General features: G+C 30.0%; 4 protein-coding genes and 1 pseudogene across 4 annotated transcripts; all 5 read left to right on the forward strand.

Annotated features, from left to right (window-relative positions):
* Positions 1-843: 843 nt before the first annotated feature.
* Positions 844-1,835, forward strand: LOC100305766 (uncharacterized). The gene has a single exon (NM_001249467.2). It carries the CDS (start codon positions 1,161-1,163, stop codon positions 1,431-1,433), a length of 273 nt encoding a protein of 90 aa, NP_001236396.1. The 5' UTR covers positions 844-1,160; the 3' UTR covers positions 1,434-1,835.
* A 1,558-nt stretch (positions 1,836-3,393) lies between these two features.
* On the forward strand, positions 3,394-4,127 carry LOC100814873 (uncharacterized). Its single transcript, NM_001252833.2, has one exon. It carries the CDS (start codon positions 3,504-3,506, stop codon positions 3,774-3,776), a length of 273 nt encoding a protein of 90 aa, NP_001239762.1. The 5' UTR covers positions 3,394-3,503; the 3' UTR covers positions 3,777-4,127.
* A 1,334-nt stretch (positions 4,128-5,461) lies between these two features.
* Positions 5,462-6,182, forward strand: LOC106795393 (uncharacterized; annotated as a pseudogene).
* Positions 6,183-7,685: 1,503 nt separating this feature from the next.
* Positions 7,686-8,266, forward strand: LOC106795394 (uncharacterized). Its single transcript, XM_014764844.3, has one exon. It carries the CDS (start codon positions 7,839-7,841, stop codon positions 8,100-8,102), a length of 264 nt encoding a protein of 87 aa, XP_014620330.1. The 5' UTR covers positions 7,686-7,838; the 3' UTR covers positions 8,103-8,266.
* A 1,410-nt stretch (positions 8,267-9,676) lies between these two features.
* LOC100815403 (uncharacterized) lies at positions 9,677-10,279 on the forward strand. Its single transcript, XM_003540292.5, has one exon. It carries the CDS (start codon positions 9,836-9,838, stop codon positions 10,103-10,105), a length of 270 nt encoding a protein of 89 aa, XP_003540340.1. The 5' UTR covers positions 9,677-9,835; the 3' UTR covers positions 10,106-10,279.
* Positions 10,280-13,715: the final 3,436 nt, after the last annotated feature.

Raw genomic sequence — 13,715 nt, forward strand, 5'->3', positions numbered from 1 at the left:
CAGCTTTCTCGATTTACTTGCAAAATTAGGAATTCCCGTGAAAAAGGAAATGAATACTTTACTTATATAACTATTACAATAAATTATTTATATAACCTTTTCCCATCATGTATAAGTACTGTATAATGTTCATTTACGATTCTAGTATTTTTTTTATTATAACAGGGACACATAAAGTATTTATCAGTTTTAATAATAACTAATTTCTACTGAAAAATCTAACTAATAATTTTTAATAAAATTTGTTCCTTTTAATTATTTTTATTTATAAGATTCGAACCAGAGATTTACTTAAGGTACCGAATCTAGAATCGCTGGTCCAACTAGTTGTTGATTTACGAGTCAAGTATAAGTTAATATGTCAGCACCAGTTTTTTCAATTTCTTACGAAATGGTTCATCTTCCTAGAGAATTCTCGTTTATCTCTTATCCACTTATCCATACATGCATGGGTAACGTTAATCCAAAAAAATATGATAAGGTCCAGGTACTGAAATTCGGCCTCACCAATATATATATGCTCTATACCAGTTACTTTCAACTTTCAATCTCTCAAATGGTTTTGGCTCCACGTACCAAACCTAAGTTCCGTACTCTACGATTCTCCTTATAAACAATGTGCGCACCTAGCTGATAAAGCACTCAAAAACGTGTAAGCATTCAACAATGAAAGAAAAAAAGAATCATCTTTTGTCGCTTCCAATGAGCTATAATCCAGCAGTGTCAAGCGCAAGTTGAAGTTGTGTGGTCCTACAACTACTAGTGCAGTGAAGTCCTTGACACAAATTAACTGTTGAGAGATTCTTAATTGGATATATATATGTATACCCATTTTAGATCCTTACCTAACAAACAAAATTTAACACGCATGACACCCCACAAACCAAAACCATGTGTGCGCCTTTTCCACTGCCTCTGGTTTTGCACACAAACTAATTAAACTAGTGTCTGTGTTTTCCATTATTGTCTCAATCTCACACTATATATTATCAAAAAAATGCACCCCATATTCATTCATCTTCAACTCATCAATTAATATTCTCCATACACATCAAACTAGACATACACTACCTAGCTTGTTCTTAAATTCCACACAAACACAACAAAAACTATTAGCATCATCTACTTTCTAGCTTATTGTTCAAGAGTTGTGATCAAGAATGAGTTCAACAAGCCGTGCTTGGACTTGGACCGTGGCGGCAAGTGTTGGAGTGGTGGAGGCCTTGAAGGACCAAGGTATATGCAGGTGGAACAGTGTGATGAGATCAGCACAACAACATGCTAAACATAATATGAAGTCTTTGTCTCAGACCAAGAAGCTTTCTTCTCAATCATCTGTTATGGCTTCAGCCAAATTGAAAGATGAGAAAGCTAAGAAGTCAGAGGAGTCCTTGAGAACCGTTATGTACTTGAGTTGCTGGGGTCCCAACTAAATACAGATGCATGGATTTTATGCAATTCTGGATTTTTTTTTTCTTGGAATATGAATTGCAGGAAGATGAGAAATGGAAGACTCAGAAGATACACCAATCAGAGAAGAGTTTCAACTCTCAACCAACACCATGTTACTTGCATGCTATGCTTGAACACCTGTTGATCAAACCGATCGAATCAAAGGCTGAACTAAGAATATATAGTCTGAAGCATGTCTTCTGCCTTTATTTGATCGATAATCATCTTTGGAATGATGAAATTTGAGACAGAAATTGCTATATATGTATAGGATCTTTTACATGATGACTGGGGGTTATGTGTTATGCTGAATAATTGTAAAGTGGAATTTATTAGCCAACAAGTATTAAGAAATGACTTTTTCTCTGCGAAATTTTCCCGTGTTATTTTTTTGTGGGATCCCCACCTAGCTTGTTTTGAAAAAGCTCCAAGGAATCTAATTAAAGGAGTTCAAAACTTATCAGTTCAGTAAACATAAAACTTTAATCCAATAGCATTTCAGTATTTTTCCAGGTTTCAAGGAATGATTGATTATGGTGGGAGAATTTTACAAATCAATTATAAAATATTCTGACTAAGAAGTATCCGTAGTATATGGTTAAGAAACTAAAAGAAAAAAATATTTGTTATGTAAATCATAAGAAAAAATCTTCCATATAATTTCCTTCATATTGAACTAACATCTGTTACGGTCATCATTCGATTCAAAGAATCTCCGCTCGTACATGAGATTTTCATCTCATACGGTTCCTACCTTATGTGTGTATAAAATACATAGAATAAACAAAAATTGTAGTATTCTCATTATCAAATGAACAGGGTGGGCTAGTGTTTTTTTAAAAAACTCTAGTCAACCTTCCGCTAAAAAATTCTTTTCTTTACATCAAGTATGTTGGTACTAGATAAAGAACAGTTTCCTCAAGGCTGCTTAATTTCACGGAATTAGTCACTTCAATAATCTTCAATGGTTATATATATGGGTATCCAAAATATGAACGAGATGAATATTTATGTGATGGTGTAATTTTTCGTCTCCCAATAAAATTATTTTTATTTGATGTTTCTTATCCAATATCTTTAGATACTGATTAACTTTTGTTTTATCAGAATACACAATTGAGTTAAAGAAAAATGAGGAAACTCAAATTTAACTAAAACAAAATTCTCTCATTTTATGGAACCAAAACAATGATTTCAAAGTTTCGAAGAATGAAAAATAAAATAAAAATTTAAAAGAATTAAAATTAACTTATTTTACAAGTACTAAAAACATATTTAAATTTGGTTTTTTCTATCACATGACTCTGCAGGTATTAACTAGAGATTTGATGTCGAGAAATATTATTCCTACAGTTAATGTAAGAGTTTTTTTCTTAGAAAATGATTTTTTTTATCAGAAAATAATATTTTCTTACAAAATGAATTTATCTTCTAATTGAATTTTCATGCCTCTTATCCGCACCTTATCCACACATATTGGTATCGTTAATCCAAATATGATGAGGTCCATGCCAGGTACTGAATTTCGGGCTCACCAATTTATATCTCTATACCAGTTACTTTCAATCTCTGTAGTGGTTTTGGCTCCACGGTTCCATATAAGATTCACCTACTAATAAACAATGTTCGTACTAAATTGATAGTTAGCTGATGCATCATCTTTTGTCGCTTCCAATGAGCAATTGTGTGGTCCTACAACTACTACAACTAGTGAAACAAACTGTTGATAGATTCTTAATTGGATAACCCAATTTAGATCCTCACCTAACAAACAAAACTCACGCATCAAACCCCACAAACCAAAACCAAAACCAAAACCCAAAACCATGTGTCTTTTTTCCCACTGCCTCTGATTTTGCACACAAACTAAACTAGTATCCGTGTTTTCCATTCCCTCTATGTCACACTATATATATTAACAACAACCTGCAGCACCCATTCATTCATCTTCAACTTATCAATATTCTCCATACACACAACAAATTAGACACTACCTTGTTCTTACATTCCACACACACAAAATAACTATTAGCAATTTGGCATCATCAAGAATGAGTTCAACAAGCCGTGCTTGGACTTGGACCGTGGCAGCAAGTGTTGGAGTGGTGGAGGCCTTGAAGGATCAGGGTATCTGCAGGTGGAACAGCGTGATGAGATCAGCACAACAACATGCTAAACATAATATGAGGTCTTTGTCTCAGACCAAGAAGCTTTCTTCTCAACCATCTGCTATGGCTTCAGCCAAATTGAAAGATGAGAAAGCTAAGAAGTCAGAAGAGTCTTTGAGAACCGTTATGTATTTGAGTTGCTGGGGTCCCAACTAAACAAAGATGCATAGATATGCAATTCTCGATTTCTTTTTCTTCTTCTTGGAATATGAATTGAAGGAAGATGAGGAGTGGAAGAGCCAGAAGGTGCACCCACGAATCACAGAAGTGTCTTAACTGTCAAATGACATGTTACAGGCATGCTGTTGATTTGATCCGATCGAATCAGAAGCTTAATTAATCGAGAAATGAGTCTGAAGCATGCATTTGGAAGAGCGATCAACATTGAATCATCATTGGAATCATGAAATTTGAGACAGAAATTGCTATTATGTATAGGATTTTTTATTTGATGACCAGGGTTATGTATGTATTATGTATAGAATTTATAAAGCCAACAAGTCTTGAGAAATGACTTTTCTCTCTGAATTTTTCCTGTGTTATTTTTCGTGGCATCCACTTCTTATTGTGAAAATATTCAAAGTTAATTAAAGGAAGTAAGACTTATGCCGTTCAATAAACATCAAGCTTTAGGATTTCAATGTTTTTCCTGGTTTCAAGTGCTGCAAGAGAGTGTTGTAATATTTACCAACATGTAATTGTTACTCAACTTATCTGTTCTTTTCCTATTCTGGATGTGGAGTGCTCAACTGAATAAAAAGTATATAGTCACAATATTATTTGCAGCCCATAAGGAATGTCAGAGCACTTGTTTGCTCTTGTGAACAAATGTGAAACGTGAGGAGGAAAGAGTACATATAGCCTGCAGGGAGAAAATAAGATTTTCTTTTTAACCAGAAGTTTGAACTTTCTTATTTTGCATCCAACTAATCATCTCTCATCGATAAAGTGATAACACTAGTTGCAACTTCATATCCAAGTTAAAGATTAAACCTGAAATCTTGATTAAGAAATCCAAATGATCACTTGTGCCAACAATTTTTGGTAAAATAAGAATATATTTATCATTTAAAGTATTTCATAATTATAATTAACTTCAAATTTTATACCATTAGATTAGTCCAATCAGGAGAGAATCTCAGAGATTGTGAAATTTTAAATTTATGTCTGTGCGGGCTCAATTCATCTCGGAATGGAAAAACAAAAACCTGCTGACCCAGAATAGTTTTACTTTGTTAGTTATAGATCCCAATTCCTATCGTGATAATTTTTTTTATTTCAACATTTTTAATCTATTTTAATAACAAAATGTAAAATTCAACTAATGTAATTATTGATGAACGGATTAATGAAATTCTAAATTAGTTCTTTAATGATAAGATTAGGATAAGAAGTGAAAAAGCGGGATTAAACTAAAATATTTCAGGTTTACTTAAGTTTTTATCACTTAAAATTTTATGATTCTTTTATTTCTTTTTATTATTTTATATGATTTTTTATACAAAAAAATTATTAATAACTTATCCTTCCACTCATATGTTTCATCTTTTATTCAACTCCTCTAAATATCTTGATTTTTTATTTTGTAAATTAAATAAATAAACTCATAATAAATAAAAGTATCAAAAGAAAATTTCATGATATTTAAATGAGTTGAACAAAAAGAAACTTAAATAATTAAGAAAAAATATTTCATTAAATATTTATTTAAAAAATAAAGGATGAAAATAGAAAAAATGACAAATTTTTGGAAACTGAAAGTATAATTAATTAGTATTTTGACGAAGAATATAGTAATTTGACTATTTTATTATCTGTGGGCCTGTGGCCGTGAAGTGGTTCAAGATCCAGCGAATGTCCATTCATCCCATTATTACGCTGCCGCATGTTTTTTTCCTTTAAATCTCCGAAACCGCTTAGATACAGCCTCTGGTTTCTCCAAATCAAATTGTTCTCAGTTTTTTCACCAACAACAAGCACATGCTAGTGGCTAGTAACATACCTTAATCCTCTCTATAAAAAAGGGGTAACATTCTATATATGCTGTGAACTATGAACTGTGAATATCATCATCACAATTAAGATGAGTAGTGCAACAAGCAAGGCTTGGATATTGTGACAGCCAGTGTTGGAGCCGTGGAGGCTTTGAAGGACCAATTGGGTGTGAGCAGATGAAATTATATATGCTTTGAGGTGTGCTCAGAAGCACATGAAAAACCATGTTAGATCCTTGTCTCAAGCGTTAAAGAATGTTTCTTCTTCTGGTCTGTTAGCAAATTAAAGGGTGAGAAGGCCAAACAGGCTAAAGAGTCCTTGAGGGCTGTCATGTACTTAAGCTGTTGCGGTCCTAACTGATCTTAAAGGAGACAACTGATTTGAAATGAATATTGCTTTATGTGTAAATAGAGATGATAGATTGTATGAAAATTGTAATTCCAAACGGCAATATTAATTAATATACTTTTCAATGATGAAAGTGTCTTCATCAGATATCTATGTATGCTTCTCTTGTAACAGAAACAAGCAATTTTATTATAAATCAACCAATATTGAAGTCAGAAACTGGCTAATTATATTAGATTTAAAATCCTTTATGTTTCTTTTTAAAACTCTTGGGGATACATAACACAAATTTGAGGTATGGTGATCAGAGAGCTAGTTTTTATTCATTAGTCATCATTTTCTTGATTTATTCGTCTCAGCCAAGAATTTTTCTTGCTTATATTCTTCTAGGTTTTTTTTTTTGTTTTTTTTTTTTGCATGAGATTAAAAAACTTATGGTATATACATCTGAATAAATTAGTAAATTAGTTATACTTTAATGCTATATATTTTATTGTTTAAGTTAATTAAAATTAGTAAATACGAATTTTTAAAATATTTTTCATTATTTAATTTTATTTTTAATTTATTATCTATTATCATCAATTATTTTAATTATATTTAATTTTTATTTTGAGTGTGATATTTTTGACTTTTGAGTATAAATTAATATTATTAGAAGTTAGTTTAATTTTAATCAAAATGTTATATATGATTTATTATTTGTTGTCATTGATTAAAATGATAAAAAAAATATTTCAGCGAGGGAAAAATTATTGTGATATAAAAATTCAAATAGAATTTTTTATAAGTTTGAAATTCAAAATAATAATTTTAAGTTAAAATTAAATTATCATATAAAAACTATTAACACATTCATTAGTACATATTTAATGCAAGGTGAAGTTGAATATTATAAAATTTTATTTCCAAAATTTTTTTCATACTAATATTTTTGTTTTCTTTTTTACGAATAAAAAGCCTTAAGGCTTACTACTTGAGTTGGTAAGAGCATCTTTAAATGTGAATGCTTAGTTGAGTTATTTAAAATTTAGTAATATTGTTTAATAGATTTTTATTATTGAAATTGATGACTTGATAATTCATTACTTAAGTAAGTTATTTATATAAATAATTATTGTTTAATTGATTATTATCAAAATAAAATAATTTTTCAATCTAAAATTTATTATAATTCGAGTTAAATACTTATTCTAATTACTTAACATTAAAATAAAACTTTGCTTAAATTTTTTTAAATTTATGTAATATTATAAAACTCATAAATTAAAAATAATCAACTTATTTAAACAATGATGAATTGTAAAATGTTCTAATGGAATTCAAACCAACATTAATGTAAAATACAGATAGATTCCTTATCATGTATTTGGCTAAGTTTGGATTATTCAATTCAATTAATTCCTTGAAAGAAGTAACATTGATTCTCTGACCAGAAACCGGGGTCTATCTAGCATTGATTGGTTTTATAGAAGATATAAAGGGGGGAGCCCACGTTGTCTTTTACTCAAGCAAGAATCTCCACGTGTAAGCTAATCTGTGCTCTGCAATGCAACTGGGTGGCACCGTGGCACATAAATGACAGACACGTGGCCTTCAATGTAACAGTGAAACAGGATTCTGAGCAATTAAAAAGCATTTCATTTTCCCAAAAAAAATGGCATTTGTTTTATGTGACCGACTTTTGCATCCCTATATATGAGTACCCTTTCACTCCATTTCTTCAATCAAAAACTACAAACTACAAATCTAGCTGCTAGTATTTCCTTCTATTACATACTGAGTTACACTAGTATCAACTTGAGGTTGTGAAGAATATTAAGAGTGTATCACTTCACTTTTACTACATTTATATATTAATTATATAGTTGCAAGATGATGATTTCAAGTAGGAGAGCATGGACTGTGGCGGTTAGTGTTGGAGTTGTTGAGAGCTTGAAGGACCAGGGCCTCTGCAGATGGAATTCAACTTTCAAGTCAGCACAACAAAGTGTGAAAAGCCATATGAGATCTTTGTCACGGGCAAATAAGCTCTCTTCTGCTATGCTTTCTAGCACACTACTGCATGGAGAGAAGACGAAGCAGTCAGAAGAATCCTTGAGGACCGTCATGTACTTAAGTTGCTGGGGTCCCAACTGAGAAATTAGTCCTCCAAATCTAATGAAATTTTGTACATATTAGGAATTAAAAATAGATTTTTTGTTAGGTTAACCATTTGAATCCAAAGTCTTCTCTTGCCAAGTTTGGCTTTGTATTCATTGCATGTATAATTGTATATTAAATACGATTTTAGATTCCCTCAACACCACCAGAGTATACTACTCTTATATTTTTTTATATAATTTTTTATACAATCTCGTATTTTTTTTTATCTTTTGTGTATCTTTGGAATAATTTTGTATATCTTTGGAATAATTTGTTGATATACTTTCTATAAAATTTGGTTTCAGTTTGTATACATTTAAATCAATTATTTTAATCTTCAAAATATTAAAAAAAAACATGTAAATTTATCCTCTATTTTAATAAAAATGATTGATAGATGTTTTTAAAATTTAAAAGTCTGAAGTTTGAAAATACATAGTCTAAAATCAAATTTTACGTACAAGAATCAAAAATATTTTTATTTTTTTTCTTAATTGAGCGATGATATATATAACATGTTCTTTCTCAAGTAGCTAAGAACAACTTGATAGCACTACAATTATATAATTATATAACTTAATCAGACGCCGGATAAGTAAAAAAAAAAACGCGATAGCTAATGAAGTGCATGAATTATATAATTATATAACACTACAATTATATAGCACTACGTATAATATTATTTTTGTTATTTTATCACATTTTATTTATTTATTTATTTCTTTATAGATAAAATATTATGCTAATAGAATTAATTAATTAATTAATTGTATTCAACTATATAAAATTTCTCAGACGGACAATATGATTCTTCGAAAATCAATGGTGCCTTGATTTGTAAGATTGCCAAAGTTTTATACAAAGTATCATTCTTTTTTTTTTTTATTTGAATAATATAAAGTGTCATTGTTATTTACAGGATTATACTGAAAGTAGTAATTTTATAGTAGGAAAGTTAAATAGTACAATAAATCGATTTATCTTTTCAAGTTTCACCCTACGGTTTCCGTCTATCCACTTATTATAGTTTGTATTTGTTGAAGATGTTGAGTTGTTAGATTTTTTTGTGTTATAACATATACTTTGAATTTATTTTGTTATTAGATAACTTTTATATGAGTGTATTAAATAAAAATAAATTTAAAATACTTAATAAAACAGATAAGAAGTTACTCAATAGTGCCACATAAATAAATAAATTCAAAAAAGTTATATAGACTCATTCATAAATAAATAAATAAAAATGTTATATTAGATGCGAAACGAGTGAGAGTTGTCTTGATTTGCCAAGCAGGCAGCATAGTACCATAGTGACACGAAAAATCATGTTTTACATATTTTAAATTAAACTTTAAGTGAGTGCAACACTCGTGTGACAAAGACACGTGGTCCTACAACTACGGATACATTGAACTTAATTCCAAATCTTAACACACAACAAAACCACTAGCCTCACCAAAACTTTATGCCAGTGGTTTTTCCAAATATTTGGCCGTTTCCTTAGTTTAGTAATAATCCTGACATCACATGTCAAGTGCTTCCCCTCTATATAATAACACCTTCATTTCAATTGCTCTCTCAAACTCAATCTAAAAATCTTGCTAGAGATTTCTTCCATCACTAAGCCACACCACACCACAATTAGCAAGTATCAATTGGGTTATTTTTGGTCATCTAATAAAAAGCAAAATTAAGCAAGAGTTACTTTGAAGAAGACTTGTACAAAGATGAGTTCAGCAAGCAGAACTTGGGCTGTGGCAGCAAGTGTTGGAGTTGTGGAGGCCTTGAAGGACCAGGGCCTGTGTAGGTGGAACATTGCTTTAAGATCAGCACAACATCAAGTGAAAAACCATGTGAGATCCTTGTCTCAGGAAAAGAAGGTTTCTTCTTCATCATCTTCTGCTGTGGTTTCTAGTAGATTAAAGGAAGAGGGTGCAAAACAGTCAGAGGAATCATTGAGGAAAGTGATGTACTTAAGTTGTTGGGGTCCCAACTAGAGTCATATGGCAATTACTAAATGTTTGATAGAACATTTGCCCCTAGGGAAAATGGGGACAGATTTGTGAACCAGTAATGGGGCTTGTTAGCATTCAAAATTATTGCTACTATTTGCGGCAAATATTGATGTAAATTATGATAAATGGAATATAGAAGTGTGAAGCAATTCCAAATTTTATGTGTTAATACTTCTTTTTTTGAACATTCTTCACTCCCATATATGTCAAATGCTGCATTTCAGGGAGTGAAGCATCAATTTGAACTTTCATTTTCGCTGCTAAAAAGAAGGATATACAAAAATTGAGAGGAAGTTCGAATGTACTGTTTTCGAAATTTTGATAAAACCAACTAACCAAGGCTCAGAACTAAAGCAGGTTTGTTTCTTTTGGCGTTAGAAAATTGAGGGTTTGATTTTTTTTCTTTTAATAAAAACATGTCAATTCTTTTTACTTTTCAATATATATATATAATGTAAACTTTTATGATTGGATTAGATTTAATGATTTAAAATTAATTTTATTAGAATGGATTTCATTCAACTTCAAAAAAAAAAAAAAACGGAGTGATAGGAGGTTTAAAATAATTTGCACAAAATCCTAACTTTAAACTCTTTATTACAATAGGAAAAAAAACGGTTTGAATTCAAGATCAATATAATCACCGGTTGATAAAGTAGGACTAGATGCATATTTGGAAACCCGTTACCCATAGAAAAGCCCAAAATAACGTTAGTTTTATGTAGCAAATTTTTGATATTATAACTACTCACCTCGTAATAAACAAATTGTATGGTTGGGCATAAAATCAATTTTACTTTACAAAATTAGAGTGATGTTATGAAAAAAATAGAAATAATAATTTGTTGTTTTTAAATTATCATGTAAAATTAATTAAGTTTTTCATACCATAAAATCATTTCAAATACAATAATAACATATCTAGAATGAAAGACCAAAAATCTGTGCGGCAAACTGGTATCACGGTCTTCACACTCCAAAAAAAAAAGGGTAAAAAGGTTGAATTTACATGGTAAATTGTGGACTTTCAAAAGAGGTACTTCAAATTTGGCAGAGCAAGGTTTCCAGCAATTGAATTCGATATTCTATACATTATCGTACTCTCAAAATGAAAAACCCTTGCTAGTTTGAATAAAAAGATTTCACAACTAATTTTGATTATAAGCCCCATAAATATTAAATATATTTGTCCATTGAAATTATTATACACATCTCCTATATAAGCACATATTTGAGGGGGCACCTCTCATATATGTTTATCTCTCTACTCTTTTTCTGTTAGAGGCTTGAATTGACTCAAACATAAAAAAATTCAGTTCATTTCTCTATTTTTTTATTATTATTATTTGAACTGATCGACTTAAGCAACAGAATACTCGTGAGATCTTCCCAATCGACATGGTTAAGTGACAAGTCTCGGAAGGTTTGTAAGAACAAAAGTTAATGTAGAAAACCATCAATTTGAAAATCAAACACTTTGGTTCTTGAAACTAGTTTTTACTATCAACATTTTTAAAAAAATATTATCCACTTTTTGAATTCAAGAATAAAATATAGTTCTACCTTTTTTTATCAATATTTATTGTTAAAATGTTATTTTTATTAGTAGAAGAAATTAAACCCACATTTTTTTTCTTTTTAACTATCTAATCCATCTTATATCTCCCAAAATAGTTATAATTAAACTTTTTATTCAAGTATATCAAAAGCAACTTGAAGGAGAAAAGAAAAAAAATATTAAAAACATCGATCTATGTGAGAGAATGAAAATATTTCTAAATTATATATTTCAATTTGATGTTAAATATTTTCGAGAGAATATATATCCTTCATTCATTTGTCGTCTGTTTAGGACGTAAAAACAGTCATTTGATTATTGTGTACACAAATGGCTTTCGAGATTTGGAAGAGAAAAGTAGCTTTTGGGCAAAGTATGTTCGATTATTCCCGAGCAATTTACTGATTGAAAGGAATTACCAATTCATGATGATATATTTATATTATATATTATACATTTATATGTCTAGAACAAAAGGGATAATATACAGATATATACCCTTACGCAAGAGGGCCACAAACGAGGATTAGTGGATTTTCCCGTGGTGTCATTCTTGGCAAAATCACTTACTAGTAATGCTCTACAACCATATTATATCATGGCTAATAATAATATTGGATAGACGAAGCTAGAAGCAGCTTTTCTATGTGCTTTTCAAGCACAAGGATGATAAAAATAAAAGGAGAGAAGAAAGAGACATGTCAATTTGGTAAAAGCATACATCCATGATCCATGGCTAGATTTAATTCGTCCCTTTTTGTGGTTAGATATGAAGCCAATTTTGATTGTGGATGCTGATTTTATTTTTGCTCTTATCTGAATTGCGTTAAATTTGCTTGAAAAGGCAGAAATCACTGCTCATCCTATACCTTCTCTGCTGTTACTGTTAACCACTAATCATGGATGCTATTATCAAATAAATCGTGGGGAAAAAGAAACACAAATTAAATGGCACATGATACATATATCATTCAGCAGGCATTTACGCGAACATATATCATTTCATATTAAAATTTCACGAGATAAAGTTATTTATAAATTTTGTTAGTTCTCCCTCAACAAATATTAAAAAAAATACTCTTATAAAATTAATAAGAGAAGTAAATTAAATGAAAAACTTACATACGACCTATCATTTGCTAAATGCGATGTTCATTACATGTCAATTTGAGTAACCCCAATTCTGAAATATCGTCAGCAACTAAAATTAAGAAACCTTTTAGAAAGTAAAGATTCCGATTTTAATACATGACTATTTAAATATCCCAAGCGGTGCATGTTTGTGTTGCCTTGCTTTTCCTCCAACTTACTTTTGCAAAAATTAAGGGTTACTGTAGTGGTTATCAAATTAGTTTGGAGGATAAGAATGTGTATAAAATATAATTTAGTGAGAGATTTTTCATTCGAATAACTAATGTGAAAAATTATCTTTGTAGAGAAGTGAATTAGAAAAAGTCCCCACAAAACTACTTTCAACGAAAAGAACACATAGATATACTTAAAAAAAAAACGTTAGCAAAAGATCCCTTTTTTATTATAATAGTTGAAGATTATGTTGTTGAAAAAATTATTTGACCTAATAAATTAACTTAATAACTTTTATGTATAAGTTAATTTTTTAACTTTTAAATAAGTTAGCCTTTTAATTATTTTTGTCAAACATAACAGAAAGTGTAATGGCTTAACAGGAATATAAGCATAATCTAAAATCATATTATTTATCGACAGTATAATTATTTTTTATCTTGTTGTTGTATCAAAATTAAACGACAGTCATTTTTTTTATATCAGTCATTTTGTATATATCTTAATTACAAATACACTTATTCAGTGCATGTTTAGATTTTAGTGGATAAACATAAAAATTTATTATAATGGATTGGAATTATTCCAAAAATACTTTCTATAAAGTTAATCTAGGTCTTTGTTAGATTCGGCTTAAGGTGAACAACATTGCAAGGAGATGAAAGTAGATAGTCCATGTTGTACTGTTCGATTGATTCAAAGGTAAAAGTTTTAAAAAGATGAGACCCA

Source organism: Glycine max, chromosome 12, assembly GCF_000004515.6.
Source record: "Glycine max cultivar Williams 82 chromosome 12, Glycine_max_v4.0, whole genome shotgun sequence".
Taxonomy (NCBI): Eukaryota; Viridiplantae; Streptophyta; class Magnoliopsida; order Fabales; family Fabaceae; genus Glycine; species Glycine max.

What these genes read in the sequence shown, in the direction of transcription:
- LOC100814873 (NM_001252833.2), top strand. Translation starts at nt 3,504, where the DNA reads ATGAGTTCAACAAGCCGTGCTTGGACTTGGACCGTGGCAGCAAGTGTT.
- LOC100305766 (NM_001249467.2), top strand. Translation starts at nt 1,161, where the DNA reads ATGAGTTCAACAAGCCGTGCTTGGACTTGGACCGTGGCGGCAAGTGTT.
- LOC106795394 (XM_014764844.3), top strand. Translation starts at nt 7,839, where the DNA reads ATGATGATTTCAAGTAGGAGAGCATGGACTGTGGCGGTTAGTGTTGGA.
- LOC100815403 (XM_003540292.5), top strand. Translation starts at nt 9,836, where the DNA reads ATGAGTTCAGCAAGCAGAACTTGGGCTGTGGCAGCAAGTGTTGGAGTT.